Source organism: Aspergillus alliaceus, assembly GCF_009176365.1.
Source record: "Aspergillus alliaceus strain CBS 536.65 unplaced genomic scaffold BDW43scaffold_22, whole genome shotgun sequence".
NCBI classification, from domain to species: Eukaryota; Fungi; Ascomycota; class Eurotiomycetes; order Eurotiales; family Aspergillaceae; genus Aspergillus; species Aspergillus alliaceus.
Window position 1 is genome coordinate 334,533 of NW_022474705.1, and position 25,840 is coordinate 360,372.

General features: G+C 47.5%; 12 protein-coding genes across 12 annotated transcripts; 6 read left to right on the forward strand and 6 right to left on the reverse strand.

Annotated features, from left to right (window-relative positions):
• Positions 1-374: 374 nt before the first annotated feature.
• On the forward strand, positions 375-2,264 carry BDW43DRAFT_300326 (putative MFS transporter; the record flags this gene model as incomplete). Its single annotated transcript, XM_032044875.1, has 6 exons — positions 375-629; positions 720-802; positions 864-1,108; positions 1,159-1,325; positions 1,392-2,068; positions 2,126-2,264. The coding sequence occupies 6 exons, from the start codon at positions 375-377 to the stop codon at positions 2,262-2,264; spliced, it is 1,566 nt and encodes a 521-aa protein (XP_031900322.1).
• A 1,192-nt stretch (positions 2,265-3,456) lies between these two features.
• BDW43DRAFT_276418 (uncharacterized protein) lies at positions 3,457-4,369 on the reverse strand. The gene has a single exon (XM_032041957.1). The coding sequence runs from the start codon at positions 4,133-4,135 to the stop codon at positions 3,581-3,583; it is 555 nt and encodes a 184-aa protein (XP_031900323.1). The 5' UTR covers positions 4,136-4,369; the 3' UTR covers positions 3,457-3,580.
• Positions 4,370-4,546: 177 nt separating this feature from the next.
• Positions 4,547-6,280, reverse strand: BDW43DRAFT_276419 (fumarylacetoacetate hydrolase family protein). Its single transcript, XM_032041958.1, has 5 exons — positions 5,895-6,280; positions 5,587-5,825; positions 5,201-5,516; positions 5,035-5,131; positions 4,547-4,970 (listed from the first exon to the last, which is right to left on the reverse strand). Exons 1-5 carry the CDS (start codon positions 5,920-5,922, stop codon positions 4,763-4,765), a joined length of 888 nt encoding a protein of 295 aa, XP_031900324.1. The 5' UTR covers positions 5,923-6,280; the 3' UTR covers positions 4,547-4,762.
• A 155-nt stretch (positions 6,281-6,435) lies between these two features.
• Positions 6,436-6,925, forward strand: BDW43DRAFT_311202 (uncharacterized protein; the record flags this gene model as incomplete). The annotated part of the gene is made up of 3 exons (XM_032047141.1): positions 6,436-6,568; positions 6,625-6,674; positions 6,752-6,925. 3 exons carry the CDS (start codon positions 6,436-6,438, stop codon positions 6,923-6,925), a joined length of 357 nt encoding a protein of 118 aa, XP_031900325.1.
• Positions 6,926-7,255: 330 nt separating this feature from the next.
• Positions 7,256-8,938, forward strand: BDW43DRAFT_88260 (putative alpha/beta hydrolase). Its single transcript, XM_032050644.1, has 6 exons — positions 7,256-7,672; positions 7,752-7,791; positions 7,853-7,977; positions 8,058-8,253; positions 8,315-8,615; positions 8,674-8,938. Exons 1-6 carry the CDS (start codon positions 7,485-7,487, stop codon positions 8,703-8,705), a joined length of 882 nt encoding a protein of 293 aa, XP_031900326.1. The 5' UTR covers positions 7,256-7,484; the 3' UTR covers positions 8,706-8,938.
• Positions 8,939-11,751, reverse strand: BDW43DRAFT_88257 (uncharacterized protein). Its single transcript, XM_032050643.1, has one exon. It carries the CDS (start codon positions 11,668-11,670, stop codon positions 9,172-9,174), a length of 2,499 nt encoding a protein of 832 aa, XP_031900327.1. The 5' UTR covers positions 11,671-11,751; the 3' UTR covers positions 8,939-9,171.
• Positions 11,752-12,115: 364 nt separating this feature from the next.
• rvb2 (RuvB family ATP-dependent DNA helicase reptin) lies at positions 12,116-13,862 on the forward strand. Its single transcript, XM_032050646.1, has 3 exons — positions 12,116-12,200; positions 12,258-12,704; positions 12,762-13,862. The coding sequence occupies exons 1-3, from the start codon at positions 12,192-12,194 to the stop codon at positions 13,713-13,715; spliced, it is 1,410 nt and encodes a 469-aa protein (XP_031900328.1). The 5' UTR covers positions 12,116-12,191; the 3' UTR covers positions 13,716-13,862.
• On the reverse strand, positions 13,863-15,448 carry BDW43DRAFT_88289 (GYF domain-containing protein). Its single transcript, XM_032050645.1, has one exon. It carries the CDS (start codon positions 15,344-15,346, stop codon positions 14,009-14,011), a length of 1,338 nt encoding a protein of 445 aa, XP_031900329.1. The 5' UTR covers positions 15,347-15,448; the 3' UTR covers positions 13,863-14,008.
• Positions 15,449-15,619: 171 nt separating this feature from the next.
• BDW43DRAFT_88297 (polyubiquitin-binding protein UFD1) lies at positions 15,620-17,478 on the forward strand. Its single transcript, XM_032050647.1, has 3 exons — positions 15,620-15,767; positions 15,824-16,141; positions 16,260-17,478. The coding sequence occupies exons 1-3, from the start codon at positions 15,765-15,767 to the stop codon at positions 17,046-17,048; spliced, it is 1,110 nt and encodes a 369-aa protein (XP_031900330.1). The 5' UTR covers positions 15,620-15,764; the 3' UTR covers positions 17,049-17,478.
• Position 17,479: 1 nt separating this feature from the next.
• On the forward strand, positions 17,480-18,783 carry BDW43DRAFT_88298 (TMEM53 family protein). Its single transcript, XM_032050648.1, has one exon. The coding sequence runs from the start codon at positions 17,658-17,660 to the stop codon at positions 18,528-18,530; it is 873 nt and encodes a 290-aa protein (XP_031900331.1). The 5' UTR covers positions 17,480-17,657; the 3' UTR covers positions 18,531-18,783.
• A 1-nt stretch (position 18,784) lies between these two features.
• Positions 18,785-22,824, reverse strand: BDW43DRAFT_88312 (DNA-directed RNA polymerase III core subunit RET1). The gene is made up of 3 exons (XM_032050649.1): positions 22,665-22,824; positions 21,795-22,588; positions 18,785-21,737 (listed from the first exon to the last, which is right to left on the reverse strand). The coding sequence occupies exons 1-3, from the start codon at positions 22,719-22,721 to the stop codon at positions 18,926-18,928; spliced, it is 3,663 nt and encodes a 1,220-aa protein (XP_031900332.1). The 5' UTR covers positions 22,722-22,824; the 3' UTR covers positions 18,785-18,925.
• A 254-nt stretch (positions 22,825-23,078) lies between these two features.
• Positions 23,079-25,124, reverse strand: BDW43DRAFT_276438 (putative MFS sugar transporter). The gene is made up of 4 exons (XM_032041959.1): positions 24,718-25,124; positions 24,347-24,649; positions 23,772-24,285; positions 23,079-23,715 (listed from the first exon to the last, which is right to left on the reverse strand). The coding sequence occupies exons 1-4, from the start codon at positions 24,789-24,791 to the stop codon at positions 23,104-23,106; spliced, it is 1,503 nt and encodes a 500-aa protein (XP_031900333.1). The 5' UTR covers positions 24,792-25,124; the 3' UTR covers positions 23,079-23,103.
• Positions 25,125-25,840: the final 716 nt, after the last annotated feature.

The window sequence follows — 25,840 nt, forward strand, 5'->3', positions numbered from 1 at the left end:
AGCACCTCCGCATAATCTCCACGCCAACTCCCCAGCAGTGCCGAGGACTCGTCAATATCTAGCATTATCCCGGGGTATAATGGCCCCCATTGAAGAAATGATAGGCTAGATACCTCGACTTATCTAAGTTTGCGTGGGACTGTCCCATCCCTTGTCTTCGGTTAGAATGTGCCGCCTGTAGCCATAATTCAATAGCGGGTTACTCGCATCTTCGTAGGCTATCTTGGACGTCTTTCCTCTCTGCTACAACTAGCTTCTTTTTCGTCTAGCTCTGGGGAGGACCTAGCTGCAGGAGGTCTGTAGTCTTTTTCTCCAAATAAACAAAGGTTCATATTCAATTCCAGCTTTTGCCCTATTTAGGGGTCCATCAAAATATGACTGCATCCATGGAGATGCAGAGGCCTCGCCAAGATGACAACGCTCAGGATGTCTTCTCCCATCTAGGAAAAGTCAACGTGGATTTTGTAGAGAGTACGGCCGGAGCCATACCTACAACCTATGCCGACCTCGTGGAATCTCGCATTTCAAAGGTACACCGAGACTACCTGATGGAGCGTCATGGAACACTGGAACTTGATCCAATCCCTAGCATTGATCCGGCAGATCCGTATAATTGGCCGTCATGGAAGGTCAGTATTAGCCTTCATACCTGCTAATCTTCATGGGCATGAGAGCATGAACCTCTGTATCAGCAGCTGACTCGCTTTCAACCTCTCCAGAAACTGGCCAATCTGGTTTTGGTAGCGGTTCACGCGTGTATGGGTACTTTTGCCGCTGCTGGCATCATTCCCGCTTATAAAACGTAAGATGATCTCTTGAATCAACCACTTCTGGAGCTATGTTCCGCTAACATATGATAACAGGATCTCGGAGGAGTATGGCGTTACGGTGCAAAAAGCGAGTTATTTGACTTCGCTCCAGATCGCCATCCTGGGCGGGGCTCCGTTGTTCTGGAAGCCCTTGTCTAATCGCTATGGACGCCGTCCGATCTTCCTTACATCATTGATATGCAGTCTGGTATGTAATGTGGGTTGTGCGAAAAGCACAGACTATGCATCAACTGCCGCCTGTAGAGCTTTGCAAGCATTCTTCATCTCTCCGGCCTCTGGTAAGGCAATCCTCTGATGTGATTTCGCCTGAGCTGACGATACTACCCAGCTATCGGAAGTGCTGTTGTGATGGAGACTTATTTTAAGAAGGATCGTGCCCGGTATATGGGCGTGTGGACCCTGCTAGTCACGCTGGGGATTCCCTGCGGTCCATTTATCTTCGGTTTCGTTGCATATCGGGCAGGTTACGTGTGGATCTACTGGGTCCTGGCCATAGTTCGTCTACCCTCCCCGATGCACATGTCGTGGACGGCCATTCGCTAACAAGTATCCGTCAATTAGGTCAACGGAGTCCAGTTCATCCTGTATCTCTTTCTGGGGCCAGAAACTCGGTATGTTGGCAGCAATGTCAACCCAGACAAACCCGCCTGGAAGAGAGAGTATCTCTCACTTCGCCGAATCGACCCGACGCCCTTCTCTTGGTTCGAGTTCGTTAAACCTCTTACCATGGTCATATGTCCCTGCGTGATGATCCCGGCCGCGGCATACGCAATGGTATTCCTATTGAGCAACGTATTGGCCACTGTGGAAGTGCCCGAACTGCTCCAGCAAAAGTTCGATCTGAACACCGAGCAGCTAGGTCTCCAGTTCCTGGGTCCCATCATCGGCTCCCTCATCGGCGAACAGCTGGGTGGCACCCTATCGGACCTGTGGATGAACACACGAGCAAAGAAGATCCAGCGCAAACCCGAACCAGAGTACCGTCTATGGCTCAGCTACATCGGCTTCATCTGTTCCATCGTGGGTCTAATTGTCTTCCTGGTATGCACCCAGGAGTCCGAAGAAGGTCGCTGGAACGTATCCCCCATCATCGGCATCGCTATCGGAGCCGCCGGTAACCAAATTGTAACCACTGTCCTCATCACGTACGCCGTGGACTGCTATCCAACCGATGCCGCCAGTGTCGGGGTGTGTATCACGTTCGTTCGGCAGATCTGGGGTTTCTTGGGTCCGTTTTGGTATGTGGGAGGGAGGTCATGTCGAGGTTTGGGACTGCGATAGCTAACGATACTCAGGTTTCCGCCCATGTTCGAGACCGTCGGGGTGGCTGCAAGTGCGGGTATTGGCTGCGCTCTCATTGTGAGTGTCAGTGTTATCCCGATTCTCTTCCTTCACTACCTGGGGCGGGGATGGCGTCCGGACGTCAACGTATGAATCTAAACATTAGGACTTTTCTTGACGGGTTGGTTTGGTCGACAACAGCATAGAAATGGTATGTTAGAGTATAGAATGAGCGGACATCCTTCATTGTGAATTAGCATAGAGCAAGAATATATGTGAATTAGGGATAGAATAGATTAGGAGCATCAGAGTGAATGAATACAAACGGAGAATAACAAAATTTCCAGAGCTCAACAATATAAACAATGGAGAAAAGAATTCTTCCGGCCTAGAACAAAATCTTTATATACTCCAGTGTGTCAACAGCTCTCAAAGATGTTTCACTGCCCGAGTCATCCAGCCGATTTCATACTACCTTCGGGAAAGCGAAATCAGACCACGCGATCTTAGCCTCCTAACGTGCCCGTGGCCGATCGGCTGGCCGAAACATCTGGGAAGATCGGGACAGTGACTGAACATTACATAGAATGTTATAATTTCCATCACTTTGTCACTTTGACATTGATCTGTCACTATATTCTCTATATCAGAGTAAATGCGCCTACAATCAAGCAAAAGTACGTATAGAATGCCACTAGTAGCCATGGATTCTATAGAGCAGCACAACGAGTGTACATAGTAAGATAAGCCTGAGAAACACTCGAAGCGGAGCTGATTTACTCCGCGCGGGAAAAAGTCATATCCACATTTCTGCAAGGAAAGTGTGGGGATCTTGTATCAAACGTGCATTACTCATTACTAATATGGAAATGTGGGGATGCCAATGTAGAGAGTCTCTTCTTGGAGGTTCGAAATGCTTCGTAAATGCTTATCCTGTACTACTTTCTAAAATGAAAATACACCCTGTGAAGTAGGCATTGCCTGCAACTTATGAGCTAAATCCATCCAAATTACATTAACGTAATCCCTTAACCTTTGATACAAACTGTCGGGACACCGTAGACTTTGTCAAACATCATTAATATCCTGGAGTAGTCATTCTCCAGTCGTCAACGTCAAGGCATAAGGCAGCAATGTAACTGGCACTATCGATGCGAAAAAAAAAAAAAAAAAAAAAATTGCGTCGGCTAGCCAACTCCCCATTTCGTCCAACACTAACAGCTCTTCAAGTCATGGTCAGCAGGTAAGTGTTGTGCTCTTTAGATAGGATGAGCAGACCTTTCTCTAGCCAAGGTTTGTATACCCTTTTCATAGGCACGATGCTCATCGTTCGATTTCATTCCGTCGATATCGGCCTCAATTCGTTATCCGTGTAGTTCATGCATCCCAAGCTTTCTAGCAGTTAGCTAATGACATCAAGATGCGGAGCTCGCAACCTGCCTTTTACCATCATTACAGCGGAGGCTTCTTCAGAATATGGTAACCACACGTACGTCAGACACAACAGACTCAACAGTGCGATCTGCAGCCAGCATCACCTGCGCCACAGCTGTAGCATTCTCAAGACACTTGAAGTCTTTCTTTTTGAAAAGTCCGGATGAAGGTTCAAAGGCGAACATTTCTTCTTCATACGAAACCCATTCCTCCGCAGATTCGATACAAATGCGATGGATCGTGTCACCGTTGAACCATCGGAACATGGTGTAAACAAGGGGAACATTGTTCGCCCACGCGATATCGATCGGATAATTGCCCTCCTTGTGCTCAAGAGGCAACTCTACGCCCAGCATAATTAACTGCCCATGTGGACAGATCCGGATGGTGTCCATCAAGATAACTGTATCCTCCAAGGTCTTGACCTTGGAAAGATACCCCAACGCCACCTTTCTCACTGTCTCTGGCCAACCGAAAGCAGCGGCCAGTCGCACCCAGTCTCTGAGAGCCTGGAAATAAGACTCGTCGCAGTCGCATGGCGTATGGCCTTCACAGCGAACCTCCTTGATCGGATAAGGTGATTCAGACATTGTTTGGGAGTACAAGTGCAGGATAGTTGAAGGATATTCACGAAAGCGAAAGAATAGATCCCATAATCAGTATTCCTTGCAGGGGGAGGAGAATGGAATAATCATGTTTTGGTTTGGTTGTGGCTTATTCATCGTTCTCAGTTTCGATACATTCACTTGTCTGTCTCTTTTCAGATGAAAGGGTGTCAGTGAATTTGGAGAACTGTCAAGCAGGCCTGTGATCGTCTGATGTCGTGGTCGCATCATAGTTATGTGCATTGTATTTATACATACCATATCTTTCTGCACCCGGTTCCCCAAGGCAGTATCCATAGGACCATACAGAGCCTGTTTTGGCTCACCAATGCGGAGGCAGCTCATTGCATCTTCCAAGATCACACGGATATTATCAAGTCTCTGCGCCTTGACCTTGACCAATGGTTCCTAGGTAGGTGCATATTGGAAAGAATTTTACATGCGCATTGCATCCTTGGCAAGAGCTCTCAAGATGGGTGTCCTCAGTGGCTTAGCAAGAACAGTACCTACTGTGTCATTTAGCATTAAGGAATGAGTGAAGCCAACTTTGCAAATACGTGGAAGCTATGGATGTAAATGCAGGAGTATGTACACAGGAACTCAAATACAAGCTCATTTCTGATTTTCAAACGTCGTCACCAAAGTTCCGACATGAGGCAGCAACTCCACGGCGAATTCGTCCCCTTCCTTTAAGAAATCCTTAGGGTCCTTTGCAGCTCCCACGCCAGGAGGAGTGCCAGTCAAGATGATGGTTCCCGCTGGAAGAGTTGTTCCCTGAGACAGGAAGCTGACTAGCTTGGGCACGTTGAAAATCAAGTCCCTATTCAGATTTTGTCAGTTTCCAATCGTACGTACATACAGGGGTTCGCTGGGTCTTTGCGTACGTTAGCGGACAATCCTGCAGCACTTTCCCGTTCTTCAGCCCACGAATGTGGAATTTACTAGCATCCGTGAACAATGCCGCAGAAACAAGCGCCGGTCCTAAGGAAATAAAAAGCATCAGTATATGGAGCAGAGCACAAAGAAAAGCATTATTCGATGAGTGCTGACCAATTGGGCACGCTGTGTCAAATCCCTTAGAAAAGCACCATTGACTCTGGTTCATCTGCGACGTGCGACTTGAGACATCGTTCGCTGCTGTATATCCAAGGACATATTCTAGGGCGTCCGCCTCGCTGACATCCTTCGCATCACGGCCGATAACAATAACCATTTCGGATTCATAGTCGCCCGTGTTGTCAGCCTGCGTGATCTTGGGAAGAACGGTAGGTGCAGGCCAGGGATCTGCGAGGGAAGTTGATGGCTTCATGAACAATGTGGGCAGCTCTGGGATAGAAAGGTTCATCTCTGCGGCGTGAGATGCATACTGCCGGGATAGTTTTGAGTCCATTTTTGTCCTGAATTTGTGGTACTAGGGAGTATTGCCAGGAACTCACGTTCAACCCAATACATCTGATCGATCCAACCTCACTCTGCGACAGAGGGGAGAGAATGCGACTAATGATCTCTGTTGACTCTGTCCTTTGGCCTGGATTAAGAACAGATGCTCCGGTAAATGGTCGCACTGCGACTTCCTTCCCTTGGTAGATAGCCAGTCCGACGTCAAGTTGCGCATCTATCGGCTCACCGATCAAGACCTTGGATGGGTTTGACTTGGGCACAAAGCGCACAAGGCCTATTGAATTATCAGGAGAGGCTCATCAAAGCCGTTTCTTTCATGTTGGTAATATATATGAACACTTACGCGAGAAGGTCGACGCAATTTTCGACATGATTTTAGTTATCGCAGATAAGTCGAACGTACAATGATCGAGAGGTTGAGTTGGAATTAGAAAAATGAAAAGTTTTCTGAAGAGGAGTAATCGTGACCACGGGGCTGAGTTAATATCACCCTGATATCAATTGAAGGGCGCGTTTGCGACCGATAATGGCGTTTGGCGGGGTTGAGTGGGGGGACAAGATTACACTAGCCCACTATTCTTTTGATTCCTACCAGTACACGGCCGATATACGGAGTATCCAGATATCTCTAAGTTAGAGTACCTGATTCGGAAGAGATTCTTTTGGAATCGGGATGAAGTCCGGGGCGAAACACCCACGACTTCCCCACGATTGGATTGTGGGGATGCCCTCAGGTTGCCGGCTACTCGAAGACCTTCATTTAAAAGCAGTGGGTTTCATGGCTGAAAGTGATCTAATAATCTCAAGAGATCAATTTCACTATTACAGAAAAAAAAAAAAAAAAAAAAAAAAAAAAAAGAGAAGAGAAAAGGAAAAATCTAACAATGTCTGCCCCTAAGGGACCTTTTCGTCTTGTTACTGTCAACACTGCTCCTGACAGAGCTAAACGGCTAATTGGGCGGGTGGTCGAGGCCCTTAAGGACCGCTATACCATCATCCACGAAGCAAACTGCAAAAGTATGTGTGATTCGCATACAGAGCTGCATTTCTATTCATACTAACGAATGATGTAGCAATTGAGGAAGTTGGACCCAAGGTAAAGGAGCTGATGCCTGACGTTCTAGTAAGAACCCCTTTCGTTCAAAGCTCGTATAAGTTATATCAAGTCAATCAATAGATTTATACATTAATACTCCCTAGTTCAGTGCCTCTATGTGGACAGAGGAGAAGGCTCGTCAGATTCATTCTATTGCGAGAGAAATCAAACCCGATATCAAAACCCACGCCATTCCTGAGGGGCTGCAAGTAGAACGGGGTCCCGACGCTATCGTTGAATATCTTTGCGAGAAAGTGCCCGGGCTTTTGGACAATTAATATGGGAATTCAGCATGCTGTGGAGCCTTAGAAGGGCGCCGATTATGTGCTTTACCGGAGCAGATGATATCCGCTGTGTATATAGGTGAGCATTGCCATGAAGTAGATATGAAAACAAAATATGATTATGAAGACAGCGTCACGGGGTTCCAGAAGCATGCATATCATCAGTGGTACTCATGTGTCCGCGCAAACCCTGTATCTCACGCAACCTACAAAGTAGATATTGTTTGGCTTTTTTGGCTTTTCCGTAAATATATTTCTCCACAGGGGTCACTTAAAAACATAAAAAATTTGTTGTCGCGATAGTTACTCTGAGCCCACTCATTAGCCATATAAGCCCAAGTACCGGCTAAGGTTATACATTCCGGATATAGATACACAAGACGATCTCCAAACCAAGGAGAAACTGTACATACATAGTTAATATGTTCGACAAAGATAAACTTCCCCAAAGGATCGGCGGACCGAATCGGCCCAAATTGCTTAGTCATACTATCGCGCTCTTTCGGGAAAATCGCCATCCGCATCCTGGATCGAATGCAGTTGGCATTATAAAATGATGTTGCCGTTTCGAATAACTCTGCGGGGTGCATCTAGTATCCGCGCATTCTCAACCTCACGAGTGCTCCGATCAGACCTGTCTTATCAGATCTTTGGCCCTGACAAGGAAGAAGCAAGCCGGAGCCCAATCGTTTTCATGCACGGGCTTTTCGGCTCTAAGCAGAACAACAGAAGTATTAGCAAGTATGTTAAATCAAAACTATCCTTCATACGCTATTGTTGTCTCTTGTCCAATTCGATGCCAGCTAACAGGGGTTGTTAGAGCCTTGGCACGAGATTTGAAGCGTCAAGTCTTTATCCTGGTAAGTTGGCAGTGCTTATCCGATAGTAGCTAATAATGACTCATGTTGATGGTTTTCTTAGGATCTTCGAAACCATGGCCACTCGTTTCACTCGCAAGAACACACGTACACTGCGATGGCCGAAGATGTAGTCAACTTCATCCATCAGCAGAAGCTGAAGAAATGTGTCTTGATTGGCCATTCTATGTATGATTATCGCCCATTCCCTGCAGCATTAATACTGCAGTAATCCAAGTAGTGATGGTGATGATGCTAATCAGTATAAGGGGCGCCAAAACCGCGATGACTGTCGCCCTCGACTCCCCCAGCCTAGTCTCGGCGCTTGTCCCCGTTGACAATGCCCCAGTCAATGCTCCCCTGAAGGGTGACTTCGGCAAATACGTTCAGGGCATGCAGAACATTGAGGCCCAGAACGTGGTGAAGCAGTCTGACGCAGATAAGATTCTGAAAGACTACGAGGACGTAAGTATGACTGCTCAGAACTTGTTGGGTATGTGTTAACTGTGGTATCTTCCCCCTCTAGTCCCTTCCCATTCGCCAGTTCCTGTTAACCAACTTGGTTCGTGGAGAGGATGGAACCATGAAGTTCCGTGTTCCTGTTTCGATCTTGGGGGATGCTCTAAGCGAGATGGCCAATTTTCCTTACACAGAACCTGGTTCTGTCACGTACAACGGTCCTACGCTGTTTGTCAGGGGCACGAAGAGCAAATATGTCAGCGACGAGACAATTCCTGCCATTAAAAAATTCTTCCCCCATGCCCAAATAGCTGATGTTGAGGCTGGTCATTGGCTCATTTCGGAAAATCCTGAAGCTTTCAGACAAGGTGAGTGTTGAGTTGGACCTTAGTACGACGGGTTGACTGACGAGTATTGCTTATCCAGAGGTTGTTACATTCTTGCAAGAGACTCCTTGAACATATAAACAAGTAATATTAACAATAGAATTAAAAGGACGGGCTCTGGGTATGTACGGACTCCCGTACCCAAGTGAGGTCAAAGAAATGTGAAATTTTCAGTGTAGTCCACCCAACTGATGAACCAACGAAACAAAAATAAGACCGGTTAACAGAAAGGTATCCAGCGTTAATTCGCACTACACAAATAATAATCTCATCATCTTCGTAATTGTATGTCAGCGAGACTTACCCCTTGTTGAGAGGTATCCAAGGTTTCCTGGCAAGCGGGTGCTGCGCCTTACAGGTACAGCAGGTATGTTTTTGTTAGGCGCCTTCAACTCCACAGCTTTCCCTCCGAAATCTTACTACGGCATCAACGGGTTTACAAAAACAGCATGTCTTTCTCTTTCTTTCTTTCTTTCTTCCTTCCTTCCTTTCTTTTTTTAATCGATGTGTTGATGATAAATGCACATCATACTGCTGCTCAGTCGAGGGGTATAGGCTCCGTGGATACTATTTTGCGTTTCTTCTTTTTCTTTGGTCGTTTTGTGTTCTCTGTAGGTGTGTCTTCTGCGCCGAATGGAGAAGCCGCAGACGAGAATGACCTGGGGGATTCGGGTCGCACTATTGGAGACTTCTCGTCCTCAGACAACCCCTGGGGACGAGGTCGCTTCTTCTTTTTCTTCTTCTCTCGGAGCGCGAGCGTAGGATTATTCTCCGCCACGTTCAGAACCATAGCGGCATCTTCTGCATTAGCGGAGTTGCTGTCTGTGGGTACTAGAACCCGGTCCTCGACCACAATTGGAGGCGTTTTGCGAGGATGAAGTTCCTTGGCTTCCACAACTTTCTTAAGCTCATCCAGGTGTTCATGCAATTCTTTGTGTCGGAGCTTCTCAGACTGCTTAAGGTCGCTTATACGGCTAACTAATGATGCGATATCAGTACCATAGGTACTGTGCTCTTTCGTGATATCGCCAAGTTGGCCAAGTAAAGCTTGATGTTTTTCTGACGTTGTTTTCTCAAGCTCACGAATATAATCACGCAATGATGCAATGTCACTCGCATACGATTCAACTTTCGTAAAACTGCTCGTATTAATAGATCTCACTTCTTCGACATCATTTACCAACTTCTCAAGTCTGCTGGCTAATTGACTGACTCGAGTATCAAACTTATTACGCTCTTCACGGAGATCTTCCATGAAACGACCATCCAAATGTTTTTGTGACTTGACTTCGGATTCTTGTTTGGATGTGTATTCCTCGAACTTTGTAGAGAAAGTGTGGAGTTCCGCGCGCAATTTGCGAAGATCGTCTAGACTCGGCGACTGCTCTTGTGTATTATAACGTTCCCAAAGAGGTGCAAGTGACTGAGAGAGACTGGTATGGTCGTTCCTTAGTCTGTTTAGCTCATCAAGCCGGGAAGTCGCCTCCTGCTGCGTCTGTGCTGTTTGTCTGAGAATAGTGTTTTGGTTTTGCCAGAGGCTCTCCAGGCCCTTCTTGAGGGAGGTTATTTCATTTTCAACTAGAGTTTTCAACGAAGAAGTCTGCTCTATTAACTGACCAGCAGAAGGATACATCTCCTGCATTACGGCGACCATATTTCTCGCTAATGGCTCTGTGGTGAGAGTGTTGTATCTGGTTTCCAGAGAATGCAAGCCCACCTTAACGCTCTCCACCAAATGTTGTGTATTCTGTAGAGAGCCGGACAAATTGGCGACTTGCTGTAGAGTAGTGGCTGAATTTGTCTCATATAAGCTCTTCATTTCGTCAGATAGCTTATTGTAATTATTCTTCATGCCATCTAATTCCCCAGAGGCTTGCACCATTGCCTTTTTCATGTCTTCTACTTCAGAAAAGTGCAAGTCATCTTTCATTTCCTGCAGGCCCTGCAACCGCCTCAGCACGTCTTCCAAGCTTTGAACTCTGGTCTGGAGGTGAGACGCAGCATCTTTGTCCAGAGCCGACTCATTTGCCGCAGTGGAGTTTGGTGCCCTCTTGATCGATTCCAAAGAAACAAGACGGGTGTTGAAATCTTCCAGCCTTTGGCCCAGCAACTCAATATGAGATACTTTCTGTTGCTGCTCCTTAATACTTTGATCGACCTTGCCGATAGTACCTGAAATGTTCTCCTGGGACGTTCGCATTGATTCGATTTCTAGATCAAGAGCTGATTTCTGCTTCTGCCATTCGCATGCTTCCTCTTGAAGTTTCATCGAGAAGCTTTCCTCTATTTTTGTCGAAACGCTTTCCATGCGATTCTCGAATTCCGAGGAAATTTGCTCGAAGCGAAACAAGTTGTCTTTGGCTTGCTTGGTCCAAGACGTCGTGTGATTATCGAGTGATTTCTCCATTATAGCCATCCTGGCTTGGAGAGCCTTGAGCATATCCTCCAAAGAGCGGTTATGCTCCTGAAGGTTATAGGTCTCATCTTTGGATCGTCTAGCCTCCCGCTGGACTGCTTCGACATCTTCCTTCACTTGATTAAATTTCTCACCTAGATCAGGCCCGCAAGTTATGGAAGACGTCCAATTTGCTTTTAAGGCTCTCTCTAAGTTATCATAGCGCGAACGGTGTTCCCTCAACGCGCCATCTACACGAGCCAGATGACCACTTTCATCGTTCCATGTTTGCTGAAAGAAAGCAGCAGTAGAAGGGAAACTCGAGTGAGACTTGGCTTTCTTCAAGAGAGTTTCAGTGCTACTCCTCCTCTTCTCTAGTGATTCTTTCTCTGATTTTAGGGTGGCAGACTTAACAGCGGCCTGTACAAAATCGGAAAGATCTCGTATGAAATGGTCGCCAGGAATATCAACGCGGGCGTCAGTTGGCGCCGGGTATGCTGGCTGCACAGAGTATTGTCGTGGAGCAGTTGGGGGTGTAGCAACTGTACGGGATGGCGTGTCTAGAGACGCTGCTGTAGACTGAATCGGTCTGTTCAGACGGGGGTCGCGTGTATTGGGAGTAACCGTGCGCTCAGAACCCATATTGACGGATTCACGGGGGTAGGATGAACTAATGCATCTGATGTAACAAGATACATCAAAAGTCAAGGCAAGTCACGAGTGAAGCATGTTGAAGATTGATGGTTGGGGCAAGTTAGGACTAATCAGGAGTATTTGTACTCCAATCTAGTACCCGTGCCTGGTCATGAGTAGATAGAAGAAATAGTTTTCAATGTATTATGTCTCACCAAACTCGTTAACACCAAATATTCAGAGAGTGAATGCTGTATAATATAGAGGAGCTCAGATGGAGGTAAGTAACATGTCTTGCGTAGCAACGAGTGAAAGATTAACTGTTGACGCGAAAACAAAAACCTGGTGAATGATACTAATTTCCCACATTCTGCCGGGCGGTGTCAAGGGCGGCGTTGTGGCTCGCCTTATTCTGCCCTCACAGCTCTTTTGTCCGGCCGATCAAGGCATTGGACGCAGAATAGCTTTGCAGCGCAGCTGACCTCGTTGCTGTTCAAGAAGAGAGACTTCTATAATCGTAAGCATTCACAATGGCTGCGGTAAGTCAACAGTGCTTGCATTCTATGTACTATCAGGGTACTGATCCTGGACCATAGCCAATTTCTACTGTTGCGGAGACCAAGGAACTCCGTGGCTTGAACCTCATCGCTGCCCATTCGCATATTAGAGGACTCGGTGTCGATGCCGATTCTTTACAACCTAGGACCTCATCCCAGGGCCTTGTGGGCCAAGAGAAGGCGCGAAAGGCCGCCGCAGTAATCTTGCAGATGGTTAAGGAAGGCAAGATCGCTGGTCGCGCAGTGTTGATCGCAGGACCTCCTAGCACTGGTAAAACTGCGATTGCCATGGGAATGGCACAATCTCTTGGATCCGACGTCCCCTTCACAATGCTTGCTTCTTCAGAAATCTTCTCAATGGAAATGTCGAAGACCGAAGCCCTCACTCAAGCTTTCCGGAAGTCCATTGGCGTTCGGATTAAGGAAGAAAGTGAGATCATTGAAGGTGAAGTTGTGGAGATTCAGATTGATAGAAGCGTTACTGGCGTAAGTACCACCATACCCCCTTTTAGTGATGAAGCACGACCGTGCTAATCCACTCAGGGCAACAAACAAGGGAAACTTACTATCAAAACCACCGACATGGAGACAATTTACGATATGGGCACTAAGATGATCGATTCTATGACCAAAGAGCGTGTAATGGCCGGTGATATTATTTCCATTGACAAATCATCGGGTAAAATCACAAAGTTGGGACGCTCGTACGCACGTTCTCGGGACTATGATGCGATGGGCGCTGACACCAAATTCGTGCAATGCCCGGAGGGTGAACTTCAAGTTCGCAAAGAAATTGTGCACACTGTGAGTCTTCATGAGATCGATGTGATCAACTCGCGGTCACAAGGATTTCTGGCTCTCTTTTCTGGCGATACCGGGGAGATTAGGAGTGAGGTTCGAGATCAAATCAACACCAAGGTTGCCGAATGGAAGGAGGAGGGCAAAGCCGAAATCATTCCTGGCGTCCTCTTTATTGATGAGGTTCATATGCTGGATATTGAATGTTTCTCCTTCATTAATCGTGCTTTGGAGGCGGAACTTGCACCCATTGTCATCATGGCCAGTAACCGTGGCCAAGCCCGCATTCGGGGGACAACATACAGCTCTCCCCACGGGTTGCCCCTCGACTTCCTTGACCGCGTGGTCATTGTGAGCACACAGCCATACTCTGCCGATGAAATCAGACAGATCCTAGCCATCCGAGCCCAAGAGGAAGAGATTGATCTCTCGCCGGACGCTCTAGCACTTCTGACCAAGATTGGCCAAGAATCAAACCTCCGATATGCCAGCAACATCATCACTACCTCTCATCTTCTTAGTCAAAAGCGGAAGGCAAAGGAGGTCAGTATCGACGATGTCCAGCGCAGCTACCGATTATTCTATGATCCTGCTCGGAGTGTCAAGTTTGTCAATGCGTATGAGCAGCGCTTCATCGGTGACCAAGGCAACGTCAACTTCTCTACTGCAGCAAATGGAGATGCCATGGAGATATCCTAGATTCGATACGGTATAGACTTTCTGGGTGATTTCTGGTGTTCGAATGGTTGAGCATTCCAGGTGACGTGCGAAAACAATTAGTGCGATCTGTTATTATTCCCTGTGTTTTCTTTGCAATATCAAATTATGTATGATAATGCTGGCGCTTATTCAGAGCTCTTGTGGGTACCTTGATATTCGGGTTCGAATTGGATTCTATCGAAAAGAGCCTAAGCTTCAATGATAATCATGAAATTCATATTTAGTGCTTGGTATCCATTGAGGCTATAAGTAGGATCCCCCATTTGCCTTTATTATTGTACAAAATTAGCCTGAGTATTCCATCCACTCTCTTCTGTCGTTTTTCGAAATTCAACGCCTTCACCAAAATACCCAGCGTTCCTCCACGACTCCATCGTTGCACTATCATAGGGGCCGTGAACAATTCCACCATCGCGGGCGTCCGACCAACGAAATTCCCACATCGTAGAGGTATCCTCCCTTGTATCTTGCGAAAGGGGGTCTACCCAATCCTCGCCTGTCTCGCGACGATATTGACGAGTGAGGAGTTCGCGTTCTGTATCATAGATCTCCCCTTGTCCCCGCGTGAGAAGGATATCTGCTGCTCCAGTGATTGCATCGATCGCCTGCTTTCGAGCGACTTCTTTCGGGTCATCCTCGGTCATTTCTGTGTCCTCCATAGCTTTCCGGTTTTTATTGCGTTTGTTCTGCCATTTGGGCTTCTTTTGAGCCCCTCTCCCTAGTCTGGCTAACGCCTCCAGTATAGTTTCGCCTCGTTCAAGGTGACTTATAAGGGTCTTCAAGACATCGCCCGTTAGGACGCTATCGTCCATCCGATCTCTTTCCTTCCTCTCAGCCTCTCTCTGCTCTGCAGCTTCTCTGGCGCGCCGAATATCCTTCTTCGATACCCCGTCAAGCCACGAATCGTAGATAGCGTCAGGGTCTACCGCCTTCCGTATGTAATTTCCTTGATCATCAAATTTGCCTTCTTCCTGCTCTGCCCGCATATTGAATGCATCAAGTAAAGGCGCATGCTTTTTCTTCGACCCAGCACCCAGTTCCTCGTCCATATCCTCATCAACCCTGGCGCGGTCTTCTTCTGCTACATCGCTTTCACTTTCCACATCTTCTGCATCGACCTTGTCTGCGCCTTTACGCAAGTCTGCATGTAGTGTACCACCACCTTTAGATGAAGCGACCTGACCTTCGATTTCATCGTCTCGTAAAAAGCGCACGGATTTTTTGCTCTTCCTTAAAGCTTCATCGGCATCGATCTCCTCGGCGCCGAAGTCCTCTTGTAGCTCAGCAAACATGTCATCATCTGCCGCATCTTCCTTTTGCTTATTTTTGGCCTGAGCTTCAGCTCGCGCATCGAATCCTTCATTTTCGCTGTCTGAGTCGTAGCCGTCAAGATTCACAGCTTTGCGTCGTACTTGCTGCCCGCGCCGACCGATTTCGTCCGCGTCCAAAATGGCATCCTCTTCAAGCGCATCCGGAGCAAGAGCGGAAGGGTTTCGGAGATCAAACTTAGGTCTTTTGCTAGAAGGCCCGTTCGGATCGTCTTCAGGCTCCTGATGTGTGCGGGCGAAGTCTTCACCAGCCCGCTTGGGGCGTGGCTGAGTGGCCGACATGGATCGTGAGGCGTGTTTATAATGACAATCCTGTAAAGAAAAGCCGTATAGATTAAAGAAGCGACCACACTGGCCTTGAAGCTCACAGAAACACCAGAAACACTTTAAGTCTGAGTATGTGAGTTTTTGGGGGGGGGAGGAGTCCGGTTACTAAAGCTATAGATATGGGGTCGGGTCGGAAAATCATTGCGGAGCCATTTGCGTCACTGCGGGCGATAAGCCTTCGTTTTCCGAACAGCATCTCAACTACTACTGTCCCCGACCTTGTTGGCCGTGCGATTCGTGCGCCCTAGTCCTTTCAAGCAACAGTCTGAAGCTTATCTAACTAACTCTGGATGAGAAGAATCAGAATTAGCTTGCCTTATCAGGACTCTGTTTAACAGGCACTCGACTGTCAGCAACTCGCGGGCTTCCCACCATGGTGAGCTCCAGACAAGTTGTTTTGTTGCTGACTACGCCAAATACTAATATTTATAGTTCCGCTCTAATTACTACGAAGACGACCCGATGGATGGTGTCTTCAGCTCCTCCATGCTCCGCCATGGAGGTGCGACTCGCCGTTTCGACGAGTATTACCGCTGCTACCCTGTTGCTATGATGCCGGGCCCTGAGAGAGAGAACGTTAATCACGGCGGCAAAGTCATCATGCCGCCCAGTGCACTAGACAAGCTGACTCGACTACATATCACATACCCTATGCTCTTTGAGTTGCATAATGGTGCACGAGGACAGATGACCCACGCGGGTGTGTTGGAGTTCATCGCTGAAGAGGGGAAGATCTATCTGCCTTTCTGGGTAAGACTGTACTGTCTTATGGGCTTCAACCATATGCAGCCTTTCAATGATTTTTTCCCCTCTAGTATCCCCTTTAATGCATTAACGCGACCATGCTGATAGATGGTCACATGTGTAGCTCATGCAAACCCTCGTCCTCGAACCTGGTGACCTAGTCCAGGTCAAATCGACCGACCTCCCCCCGGGCCAATTCATCAAGCTTCAAGCGCAGTCGACGTCGTTCCTAGATATCAGTGACCCTAAGGCTGTGCTAGAGAATGCATTCCGCAACTTCTCGTGCCTGACGAAGGGCGATGTCTTCACATTCGCCTACAATGATCAGGTCTACGAGATGGCCGTCTTGGAAACTAAACCGGCCAACAACACAAATGCCATTTCTGTCCTCGAAACAGATTTGGAAGTCGACTTTGCGCCTCCAGTAGGATATGAGGAACCCCAACGACCAAGTGGCACAAGTACTCCCCGAAGTGGCATGAGTGCAACCAAGCTTCCGTCTGGCGGGTTGCTTCACCCGCACGGAACTATGGCTCAGGCAATCAACTATGCAGCCATTGCTCCAGAATCTACTGACGCTGCTGCAGGAGCGAAAGCAGTGTCGTCGAACTTCCTTCTTGGCGGACAGCGCCTGAATGCGAAAAAGGGTAGTAAAGCCCCAACCCCAAAGCCCTCCACTCCGACGCCCGGAGCTACAAATCCTCAACACCCCCCTCCTGTCATGCGAACTAATGGGACAATGCCGCTTCGGCTTCCGCCTAATCAGTTGTTCTTTGGGTATGCAATTAAGCCTGTGAAGAAGCGTAATGAGGCTGGGCAAGTTGTCGAGGACGAGAAACCCCGCTTTCAAGGAGCTGGTCAAACATTAAGAGGGAAGAAGAAGGATACCGGAGGTTCTTCCACGCCCACTTAGTTCGATGAGGTTCAAAGGAAAAATAATGGTTGGTGGAAAATGCCGTCATAAAGTCATGTATGTGCCGGAATATAGCTTGAACGCTCAGGCACCGGTGCACTGCCTGGTTTCATTCTCTCGATGTTGTTTCTATTTCTTTGTCTCAGAATACTATGAGCAAAACGAGGACGGCTTGATTATAGAGCATTAGCGTGGTATAGGCCGGCGTTAAATAAGGGAATCACTTTCATGGAACGGGGGTCTTACTTTCTTCAACAATAGTAGGGTTGATTTCGATAGTTGACCAAGCCCGCCAAGTCGATATGGAAGATCAATATTGTGCCGGTGAGAAGGCTCCACAGTATCACAGGAGATTACCATGAAATGCCGAGGACATTGCTTATGCTCATTTCCGGGGCCGTAAATTAGTGCTTGCGTTAGTTTACCAAACACAAAGGTAACCCAAGACACATAGTCTGACCCTTTTTAAACTTTTACCTATGATCTTTTTCCCAGTTCGCGCTGCTTATATACCTGGATCTCCCATTCTACAAAAAAAAGAAAAGAAAACAAAAAAAAAAAAGGAAAGGACAGAGCCAGATATCGACCCTAGAAACCTTCCTCCCCCAAATGTCCCAATCCAAACCCGAGAACCTACTATCCCCATACACCAAACTATCCCCCTCAATCTATATCCAAGAACCCCAATCACGACCCTCACCCAATGAAACCAACCCACACCCGAAGACCATCATCTTAGCGTTCTGGATGAACGCCCTCCCACGAGCCCTAACTAAATATGTGACCGAATACACGCGCCTAGCGCCGTCCGCACGAATCATCATCCTCCTAAGCTCCTCCAGCGACTTCACCACATGCTCCACCAAGAGAGCCCAACAAGCGCGCCTCGCTCCAGCCGTTGAGGCCATCCAGGCTGAGGCCTCCTCCCAAGACCCCGTCTTCGTCCACATGTTCTCCAACGGCGGCGTCTTCACGACCATCAACCTTCTCTCAACGTATCAGGCGAGAACCGGCCAACCGCTTCGCATCTCATCTACCATCTTAGATAGTGCGCCAGGTGTGGCGACGGTGTCTGGTGCCTTGAAGGCATTCTCGTATGTGCTTCCCAGACCGTGGGTGTTGCGTTTGGTTTGTCAGGCTGCGCTATGGGTGATTTTTGTACTGGGGGCGGCTGTGCGCAGGGTGATCCGTGTGTCAGATGCTGTCAGTGTTGCGAGGGAGGCGATCAATGATCGTCGGCTTGTTTGCGGGGGTGGGGATGGGGTGCGTAGGCGGTGCTATGTTTATTCAGATGCGGATGAGTTGGTTGACTGGAGAGATGTGGAGAGGCATGCTGATGAGGCGGAGGCGAAGGGGTGGTCGGTTCGGAGGGAGAAGTTTGTTGGGTCGCAGCATGTTTCTCATATGAAGTATGATCCGGAGAGATATTGGGGGATTATGAGGGGGTATTTGTTTGTGGAGTCGGAGATGGTGGTTGAATGAATTGGGTTAGTAGTATTCCGTTAAAGGGAATATAGAGGGGAAGGTAGAGTGATGCAGTTGTTACACCTTTATTAGCGGTACATTAGGCCGTATTAAGGAACCATAGTAAGACCAAGAGTCATTCGTAGATGGATTAGAATAGCACACTACTAGCAGCAAAACCCCGATTCGGTTCGTTCAAGGCTACTCCAGCTCCCAAGGGAGCATATCGAACGGATCTTCTTTAAGCAACGTATCATATCATATCTATACAAACCTCAGTTTTCATCAAAAAGTCAAACAAATCACCGTGCGCTATGCATGCAAACGATATGTACACAATCAAGTTATACAAACGCCTTCTTTGACTTTTAGTAACCCCTGTATGGACCCTTTTTTCTTTTTGCATTCCTAAATCACATTCCCCTTGTTTCTGGGAACTCATCCTCAAGCTTCAACCTTGCCGTAACGTTCATACTCATCAATTCCTGGATAAGAAGTTTAGCGGCGTACGGGATGGCCATCTTGACCACACTCCGCGAAGATTTACACCGCTGGCACCAGTTCAAGTACCCCATGAAGCCACACTGCTCGCAAACATCGATCTCATGACGATCCGACGATATCATCAGTCGCTCGAGGAGAAGTTGACTGGTTCCGTAGGCGATAAGACAATCGCGTTCCATCTCACCTAGACGAAGACCACCATCACGGGAACGACCTTCCGTTGGCTGACGGGTAAGGATAGCACGGGGACCGCGAGCACGAGAGTGCATCTTGTCCTGGACCATGTGCTTAAGCTTCTGGTAGTAAATGGGGCCGGTAAAGACATAGAACGGAAGCGCCTCGCCAGTAATGCCCGAGGTAAGATAATCTTTACCACCGTAGCTGAAGCCGTTGTTTATAAGGATCTGGGACATTTCTTGGACAGGGCTGCCACCGAAGCAGGTTCCGTAACCGTGGTGGCCCGCCATGACGCCCGCCTTTCCAGCGACTAGTTCCAACATTTTCCCTACTGTCATTCGAGAGGGGAAACCGTGGGGATTCATGATGATGTCGGGGTTGATTCCTTGGTCTGTGAAAGGCATATCGGCCTGGTCGGCGATGATACCCACGACACCCTTTTGTCCATGACGAGAGGAGAACTTGTCACCTACTTCGGGACGACGGGTCTGGCGAGTGAGCACCTTAACGAGTTGGTTTTCATTTTCCGTCGTAGAGACCAAAACTTGATCGATGTATGCAGGGTCGTGCAGCTTATATGTCATAGGCGTGGGCGTGTATTTGACAGGCCGATTCATATCAGGGCCCGAGAATCCGGAGGCGAGGGATTGATCAGGGGTAGATTTGTTGATGTAGACTTCGCCAGCGTTAACCTTTTCACCCACTGCAGCCAAACCATCATTCTCAAGAAGAGCATGTTTCCTGATGGGGGCATCATTGTCATACTCTGGTGGCATTAAGATGTCCTTAGTACCATTGGAATAGCTCTTCAAGTTGGTAACACATTTTTTAAACACTTGACAACGTCCGAAACCACGATCAACAGAGCCCTTGTTCAGAACCAAAGCATCCTCGATATCGTAACCAGAATAGCTCATCACTGCAACAATTGCGTTTTGACCAGCTGGCAATTGATCGTACTTCGTAAGCTCAATTGTGCGGGACTTTACCATGGGCTTCTGAGGGTACACCATAAGGTAGAGAACTGAATCAATGCGAAGAAATTGGTTCGATGCGATTGCGCCAATAGCTTGTTTACCCATAGCACATTGATAGGTGTTACGTGGAGATTGATTGTGGTGTGGGTAAGGGATCAGGCCAGCGACAGCACCCAAGACGGTGAATGGCTCAATTTCCAAATGAGTCGTAGTCTCAGTAATGTCTTTTTCATAGATTGCAATCAATGAATCGTTCTCTTCGTTGACATCCAGGTACTCAACCAAGCCTTGAGCGAGGAAATCGTCGAACGACATTGTTCCGTCGCGCAATTTTCTCAAGTGATGCGTTTTGACTCTAGACTTGCCGTTCTCACAAACTATGAGGGGCCGGCAAATTCGTCCATCATCGGTAGCGACGTGGACAGCGCGCTGGTGATGGTTGATGTAAATACTGACAAACTCCGAAATTCTACCCATTCGACGTAATCTCCGGAAAGCATCAAGGAAATACTTAGGACGACGAGTGAGTGCCATCGGTGTTCCGTTAATTGAGATCGTATAACAACCAGGACCGTAGAGCTCCTTTCCACCAAGTGTCGAGATGTCTTCTGCTCCTAGCATAAATATCAAATTCCGGATCGGGCCCTCTTCATCATTCGTCGTGATATGGGTCATAAGCGCCAAATTCTTCACGAGACCACAGGCTTCACCTTCCGGGGTATCTGCAGGGCAGAGCATACCGAATTGAGACGGCTGGAGAGCTCTGGGACCACTGACCTTTCTAGTCTTTTCGAACTGACTGCTGATACGGGTCATCATGCCCAGAGCTGCGATATAGCTCAGTCGACTGAGCACATGAGTAACACCAGCACGCTCCATACGGAAACGTTTCAAACTCCAGTTGCCTGTCGAAATAGCACGATTCATGCCTTGTGTGATATGGTTTCCATGCATACTCATAACAGTCCAGGCATCGAAAGCCTCGGCTCTGTTGCGTTTATTCAAAACTTTGTCAACATTCATTTTAATATCGAAGCAGAACTTCTTGAAAAGATCCTCGAAAAGTAGAGCCAGTAGCTGACCGGCCAATTCCAATCTTTTATTACCAAGGTAGTCACGGTCATCTACCAACGAAGGATCGTTCTTAGCCATGAGAACACGGCGGGCCATATGGGCAACGTAGACTGCCTTTGGCCGAAAGTTCATGTCTTTGACTTCAATGTGAGAAATGATGACAGATGCGATGGCTTCAACAGCTTCTTGCACATGGGTCCGGCGATAAGTAGCTTGTTTACGATTTATCTTAATCCGAGCGCCAATCCAATCCAAGGCTTGCTGCTGTGTGTAGATGCCTAGTTTGATGGCCTCTTCAAAATTGATCGCAAAGTCCTCCTGGTATACCTTATCAATACCGGCAACAAGAAGCAACATCTCCTTGTCCGTGTTGATACCCATTGCCTTGAGCAAGATGACGATAGGGATATCTTCACTAAGAACGTTATGCTTCACATAAAGTTTGTCTTTCTTGAGAACGATGTAACTCTTGGACTTGCGCTCATTGGAAGAACTAGAAGTCAGAGTTAGAACAGCATGAACAGAAGGACAAAACGTACAGTAGGCTTACCTAGTCACCGACGCCTGAACTATTTCCTTCTTAGGGTCCGTTTCTACAATGATTCTGTTCTTGCTCAACTGTTCTTGAACAAGAATAACCTTCTCGGTTCCATTCACGATAAAGTAGCCGCCGGGATCCAAAGGACATTCATTCAATACTGTCATCTCCGCTGGAGTCTTATCGGACAGAACACACTTCGAGCTACGAAGCATAACCGGCATTCGGCCAATGGAGTAACCCGTCTTCTTCACCCGTTGACGACCACGCACATATTCGAAATCAACTTGAATAGGGGCTGCGTATGTGGTATCACGAAGTCGACATTCCTGTGGACTTACGGTCGATCCTGTAAATGCCGGGCCGGCATCTTGCTGCTCGTCCGCGCGTCGTGGGGCTCCAAGATAAATGTCGGTAAACTTAATATAAAAGTTGTGGTCCACATCACTACGGATGATAGAGCTCGACTCAACGATCTTTTTCAACTGTACTTCCACGAGGTAGTTGTATGAGTCAATGTGCTGTTTGACCAACCCCTTCACCTTCAAGAACGCCGGCAGCAAATTCCATTTATCCTTGGCCGTGTTGATTGGGTCTGTCAAAGACTTGTTATAATAAAAGGGCTCAAGTAACGCATCGAAAGGATCTCGGTGACGATATGGTACGTGCGGATGTTCGTTTGCCTGAGTATCCGACCCCTCAACAGTTGGGTCTGGTTGTGTAGGGGTTGATGGCTGTTTCGATAGAGCTGGGCGCTTCTGTGTTGCCGAAGAACCTGCAGCTGTTCTCTTCGAATTCGCTGCCATCTATAAGAGTGATCGAAAAAATGTTAGTATGAGCAGCCAATACATTTCTGAAGATGCGGAGAAGTATTTGCCGTACATCTGAAGGGTGCGCAGATCGCGCGGCAGGAGCCTGTGGCTTCCTACGAGGGGGCATGATTGTTGCTGTAGAAAAATCCACCAAGATACTATGCTGGGTAATCTCTGCGTTAGTTTAGATGAAATGGCAGGTGTATCATGGCGGTTTAAATCTACGGCGCACAATTTCTTCGTTATCGGCGAGGTAAAAAGGTCCGAATTAGATTATTAAATTAATTTCACTGCTCTTCAGAGCGGCGGTTTAGTAAGCAGAGGAGCTAATTCCCCTAAGATGGCTAGTGCCATATTGACAGTTCCGCTGACCTAATGCTGTTTTCTTCTTATCTTATATATCCAGCACGTGCTGAACAGCCCGATTATTGCATATCTCAAGGCCATACAGAATTCAATAGATAATTGCTATTTACCTTATCACTATGGCACTATGCCCAGATCCCAGCTCACTGACCCTGCCCAATTATTGGGCGGATAATTCTGACAAACGACCGCGACCCCAAGGACTTGGATTTGAAGGCTTCCTCAATCTCATCCAGGGACCTGCCTTTAGTTTCTGGCATAAAGACTGCACAGATCAAAGCTGTGATCAGGGTGCACCCTCCAAATAGAAAGTATGCCCCAAAGCTACTCCGAGAGAGCAGGATAGGGGTTGTAAGGGCCACGAGGAAGTTGGATGCCCAATTGCTTCCGTGGGCTAGGCTCGTCGCTGAGGCGCGCGTCCGTTGTGGTTGGATTTCCGCAGCGTAGATTTTAATCCCAACTCCCCAGCTAAGGGAATAGATGACAGCAAAAATGTAAATGGATACAATGACAATCCATCTACCTGCGCCCGTTGAGCTATGTACGACGTTCCCTGCATACAAAGCACCCATCAAAAACATTGTGATGCTTAGTCCAACGCCACCATAGATAGTGCTGTGCCGACGACCCCATTTGTCTGCCCATATGAGAGCTGGAATTGTTACACCGAAGATAACAATGGCAGAGACACCCGAAGCAAAGAAGCTAGCGTCCGAGGATGCAAGTCCAGCCTGTTGGAAAAGCAACGGGGCGTACTACGGAAAACAAGCATTAGACTGAGCGTGATACCTACTAATATCAGCAAACTTACATAGAGGACTCCATCAATTCCGCTCAGTTGCTGCATTCCCATTAGAAACGCAGCAAGCGCTGTCCGTGTACGAACATCTTTGGAGAAAATGTCAAAAAGCTTGTCTTTAAGGGACTTATCCTGAGATCGGGAACTCGATGTGATCTGGCCCACGTTGGGTGGCCCTTGGACCGCTATTGGTTGCATACTGGCCTCTCGACCCTCTTCCACCTCTATCTTCTCTCGTTCTGCTGGACTAACCCCCAGTAGATCCCACACTTCTGTTGCCTCAGTTTCACGCCCGTGTATTCTCAGCCATCTTGGTGATGGGGGCAGCCAAATCCATGAAACGACAGAAAACGTGACCGCCAGGCCCGCCAAGATAAGAAACGGTGTTCGCCACGAGAATGAAGAAGCGATGCGAGCAGTGCCATAGCAGGTAAAAAAGCCAACTACTAAGCCCAGTGTGATCAGCAACTGAGGCCCAGTAGTTAAAACTCCTCTAACGCTTGTCGGTGATATCTCGCATATATAGCTATAGATTGTCAGTTGCTGACTGATGTACACTTGAGTGAAGTAGTAGCCCTATGCCATACACAACTAACGTGCCCAAGTATAGGCCCTCGCCTACCCCTTCAATGCATCTACCCACAACAAACATGGAGATATGGATTGCCGCAGCCTCTAGTGAAGCTCCTAGAGCAAATACTAGAGCCCCAATGCTGATACCCTTTGATCTACCCAATTTGTCTGCAAGAAAGCCGGCAAAGAACGATGAGATAGCCGCTGGGATCAAAATTGAGGACACTAGCAAGCCATGAACTGTTGCAGATTGATTACCAAATTGTGCAACAAAGCTGTCCATGACAGTCACAGGGCCAATTATGCCGGTATCCATCCTATTTTCGATATATCAGTACACCCATGTGTGCTAGAAGATAACAACAATGTGAAAAGGGTATCTTGCCCGAACAAGAGTCCGCCACAGGAACATAGCATACTAGCGATAACATATCCTGGGGGTCTTCGATTTAGACCCATGATCTTGTCAATCAAATGTAGCAATTTAGTATGTGAATAACAGAGCCAGAAGATACTCTATGGGCTGGGAAAAGCAGATTATCCTAGGAACACAAATAAGACAGTCAATATAAGCGAGATGAAAAGGATTCACCTGATCAACACTGTCAAACAGATAAGACCCCACCCCACGTTGACCACTAAGGTAAATTCTTCTGTATAGCATAGATCGGGGATAAGACTCGGTAGATTGCTAAGCAAGATAGATTTCTAAGCACTACGTGGAGTCGTATCATCAGAGCCCTGTTGGCTAGAGTGACTCACATCCTATACGGAGTAATTGTCGGTGACGGCGGAAAGACTACGGTTGTGCGTAGTCTTTAGATACGAAAGCGTGGTCTTTCCGCGCTGCGTGTTAGTGCCTCAAACATTCCCGGAAGGCTATACCCAGTTTGTTCTAGGGCCATTTCTCTAGTTATAGATATTGGTGCCTTTTTATACACTCGGCGCGTACACCAAATGAGTAGACAGAAATATATAAAGCCCGGATGTAGCCTCGTAGAGTTATAATCTAATAGCTATTTATTTAGATTAGTTATACAGCATCGGAAGACCTACTTTTTTATCTCCTGGAATGTTTTTAAGTATGCTATTTACTCATAATACCTTAAACTAAAATATTGCCCGAGGAGGTCGATTGGAACGCCTTCGTCCAACAGCCTGATAGTAAAACAAGAGGTAACTTCCCGGAGTCAATAAAGGCTCGTATACTTTATATAAAGTAAAATTTTTAGAGATATACCCTCTCTTTCGTCTTTCTATGAATGCCTTCGCTGATTCTATATTAATTCTAGATTCTCGTCTAAATTGAACCCACCTGGATAAGAGTACCAAGCGCTTCTTGGGCGGGTTAGTTTACATCTGCCAGATCATCTGCTAATTCGATGTCTTGGAGCGACGTTACCTCTCCGCAAGCACGACCTTGGGGTCCCGCCTGAATATTCCGATCAGTCTGTCCACAGCTTCGACGAGTCTTTGACAAACCCGTACACCGGAGTCCTGGAGCTCCA

Coding starts and splice junctions, on each gene's coding strand:
- BDW43DRAFT_276418 (XM_032041957.1), bottom strand. CDS start 4,135: ATGTCTGAATCACCTTATCCGATCAAGGAGGTTCGCTGTGAAGGCCAT.
- BDW43DRAFT_276419 (XM_032041958.1), bottom strand. CDS start 5,922: ATGTCGAAAATTGCGTCGACCTTCTCGC. Junction 5,517..5,586: donor TCAGATGTATTGGGTTGAAC/GTGAGTTCCTGG, acceptor CTATCCCGGCAG/TATGCATCTCACGCCGCAGA. Junction 5,132..5,200: donor TGACACAGCGTGCCCAATTG/GTCAGCACTCAT, acceptor TTATTTCCTTAG/GACCGGCGCTTGTTTCTGCG.
- BDW43DRAFT_88260 (XM_032050644.1), top strand. CDS start 7,485: ATGATGTTGCCGTTTCGAATAACTCTGCGGGGTGCATCTAGTATCCGC. Junction 7,673..7,751: donor AACAACAGAAGTATTAGCAA/GTATGTTAAATC, acceptor AGGGGTTGTTAG/AGCCTTGGCACGAGATTTGA. Junction 8,616..8,673: donor TCCTGAAGCTTTCAGACAAG/GTGAGTGTTGAG, acceptor TTGCTTATCCAG/AGGTTGTTACATTCTTGCAA.
- BDW43DRAFT_88257 (XM_032050643.1), bottom strand. CDS start 11,670: ATGGGTTCTGAGCGCACGGTTACTCCCAATACACGCGACCCCCGTCTG.
- rvb2 (XM_032050646.1), top strand. Junction 12,705..12,761: donor TTGATAGAAGCGTTACTGGC/GTAAGTACCACC, acceptor TAATCCACTCAG/GGCAACAAACAAGGGAAACT.
- BDW43DRAFT_88289 (XM_032050645.1), bottom strand. CDS start 15,346: ATGTCGGCCACTCAGCCACGCCCCAAGCGGGCTGGTGAAGACTTCGCC.
- BDW43DRAFT_88297 (XM_032050647.1), top strand. Junction 16,142..16,259: donor AGATCTATCTGCCTTTCTGG/GTAAGACTGTAC, acceptor TCACATGTGTAG/CTCATGCAAACCCTCGTCCT.
- BDW43DRAFT_88298 (XM_032050648.1), top strand. CDS start 17,658: ATGTCCCAATCCAAACCCGAGAACCTACTATCCCCATACACCAAACTA.
- BDW43DRAFT_88312 (XM_032050649.1), bottom strand. CDS start 22,721: ATGCCCCCTCGTAGGAAGCCACAGGCTCCTGCCGCGCGATCTGCGCAC. Junction 22,589..22,664: donor GATCTGCGCACCCTTCAGAT/GTACGGCAAATA, acceptor TCACTCTTATAG/ATGGCAGCGAATTCGAAGAG. Junction 21,738..21,794: donor GTTCAGGCGTCGGTGACTAG/GTAAGCCTACTG, acceptor TCTGACTTCTAG/TTCTTCCAATGAGCGCAAGT.
- BDW43DRAFT_276438 (XM_032041959.1), bottom strand. CDS start 24,791: ATGGGTCTAAATCGAAGACCCCCAGGATATGTTATCGCTAGTATGCTA. Junction 24,650..24,717: donor TGTGGCGGACTCTTGTTCGG/GCAAGATACCCT, acceptor TATCGAAAATAG/GATGGATACCGGCATAATTG. Junction 23,716..23,771: donor GAATTGATGGAGTCCTCTAT/GTAAGTTTGCTG, acceptor TGTTTTCCGTAG/TACGCCCCGTTGCTTTTCCA.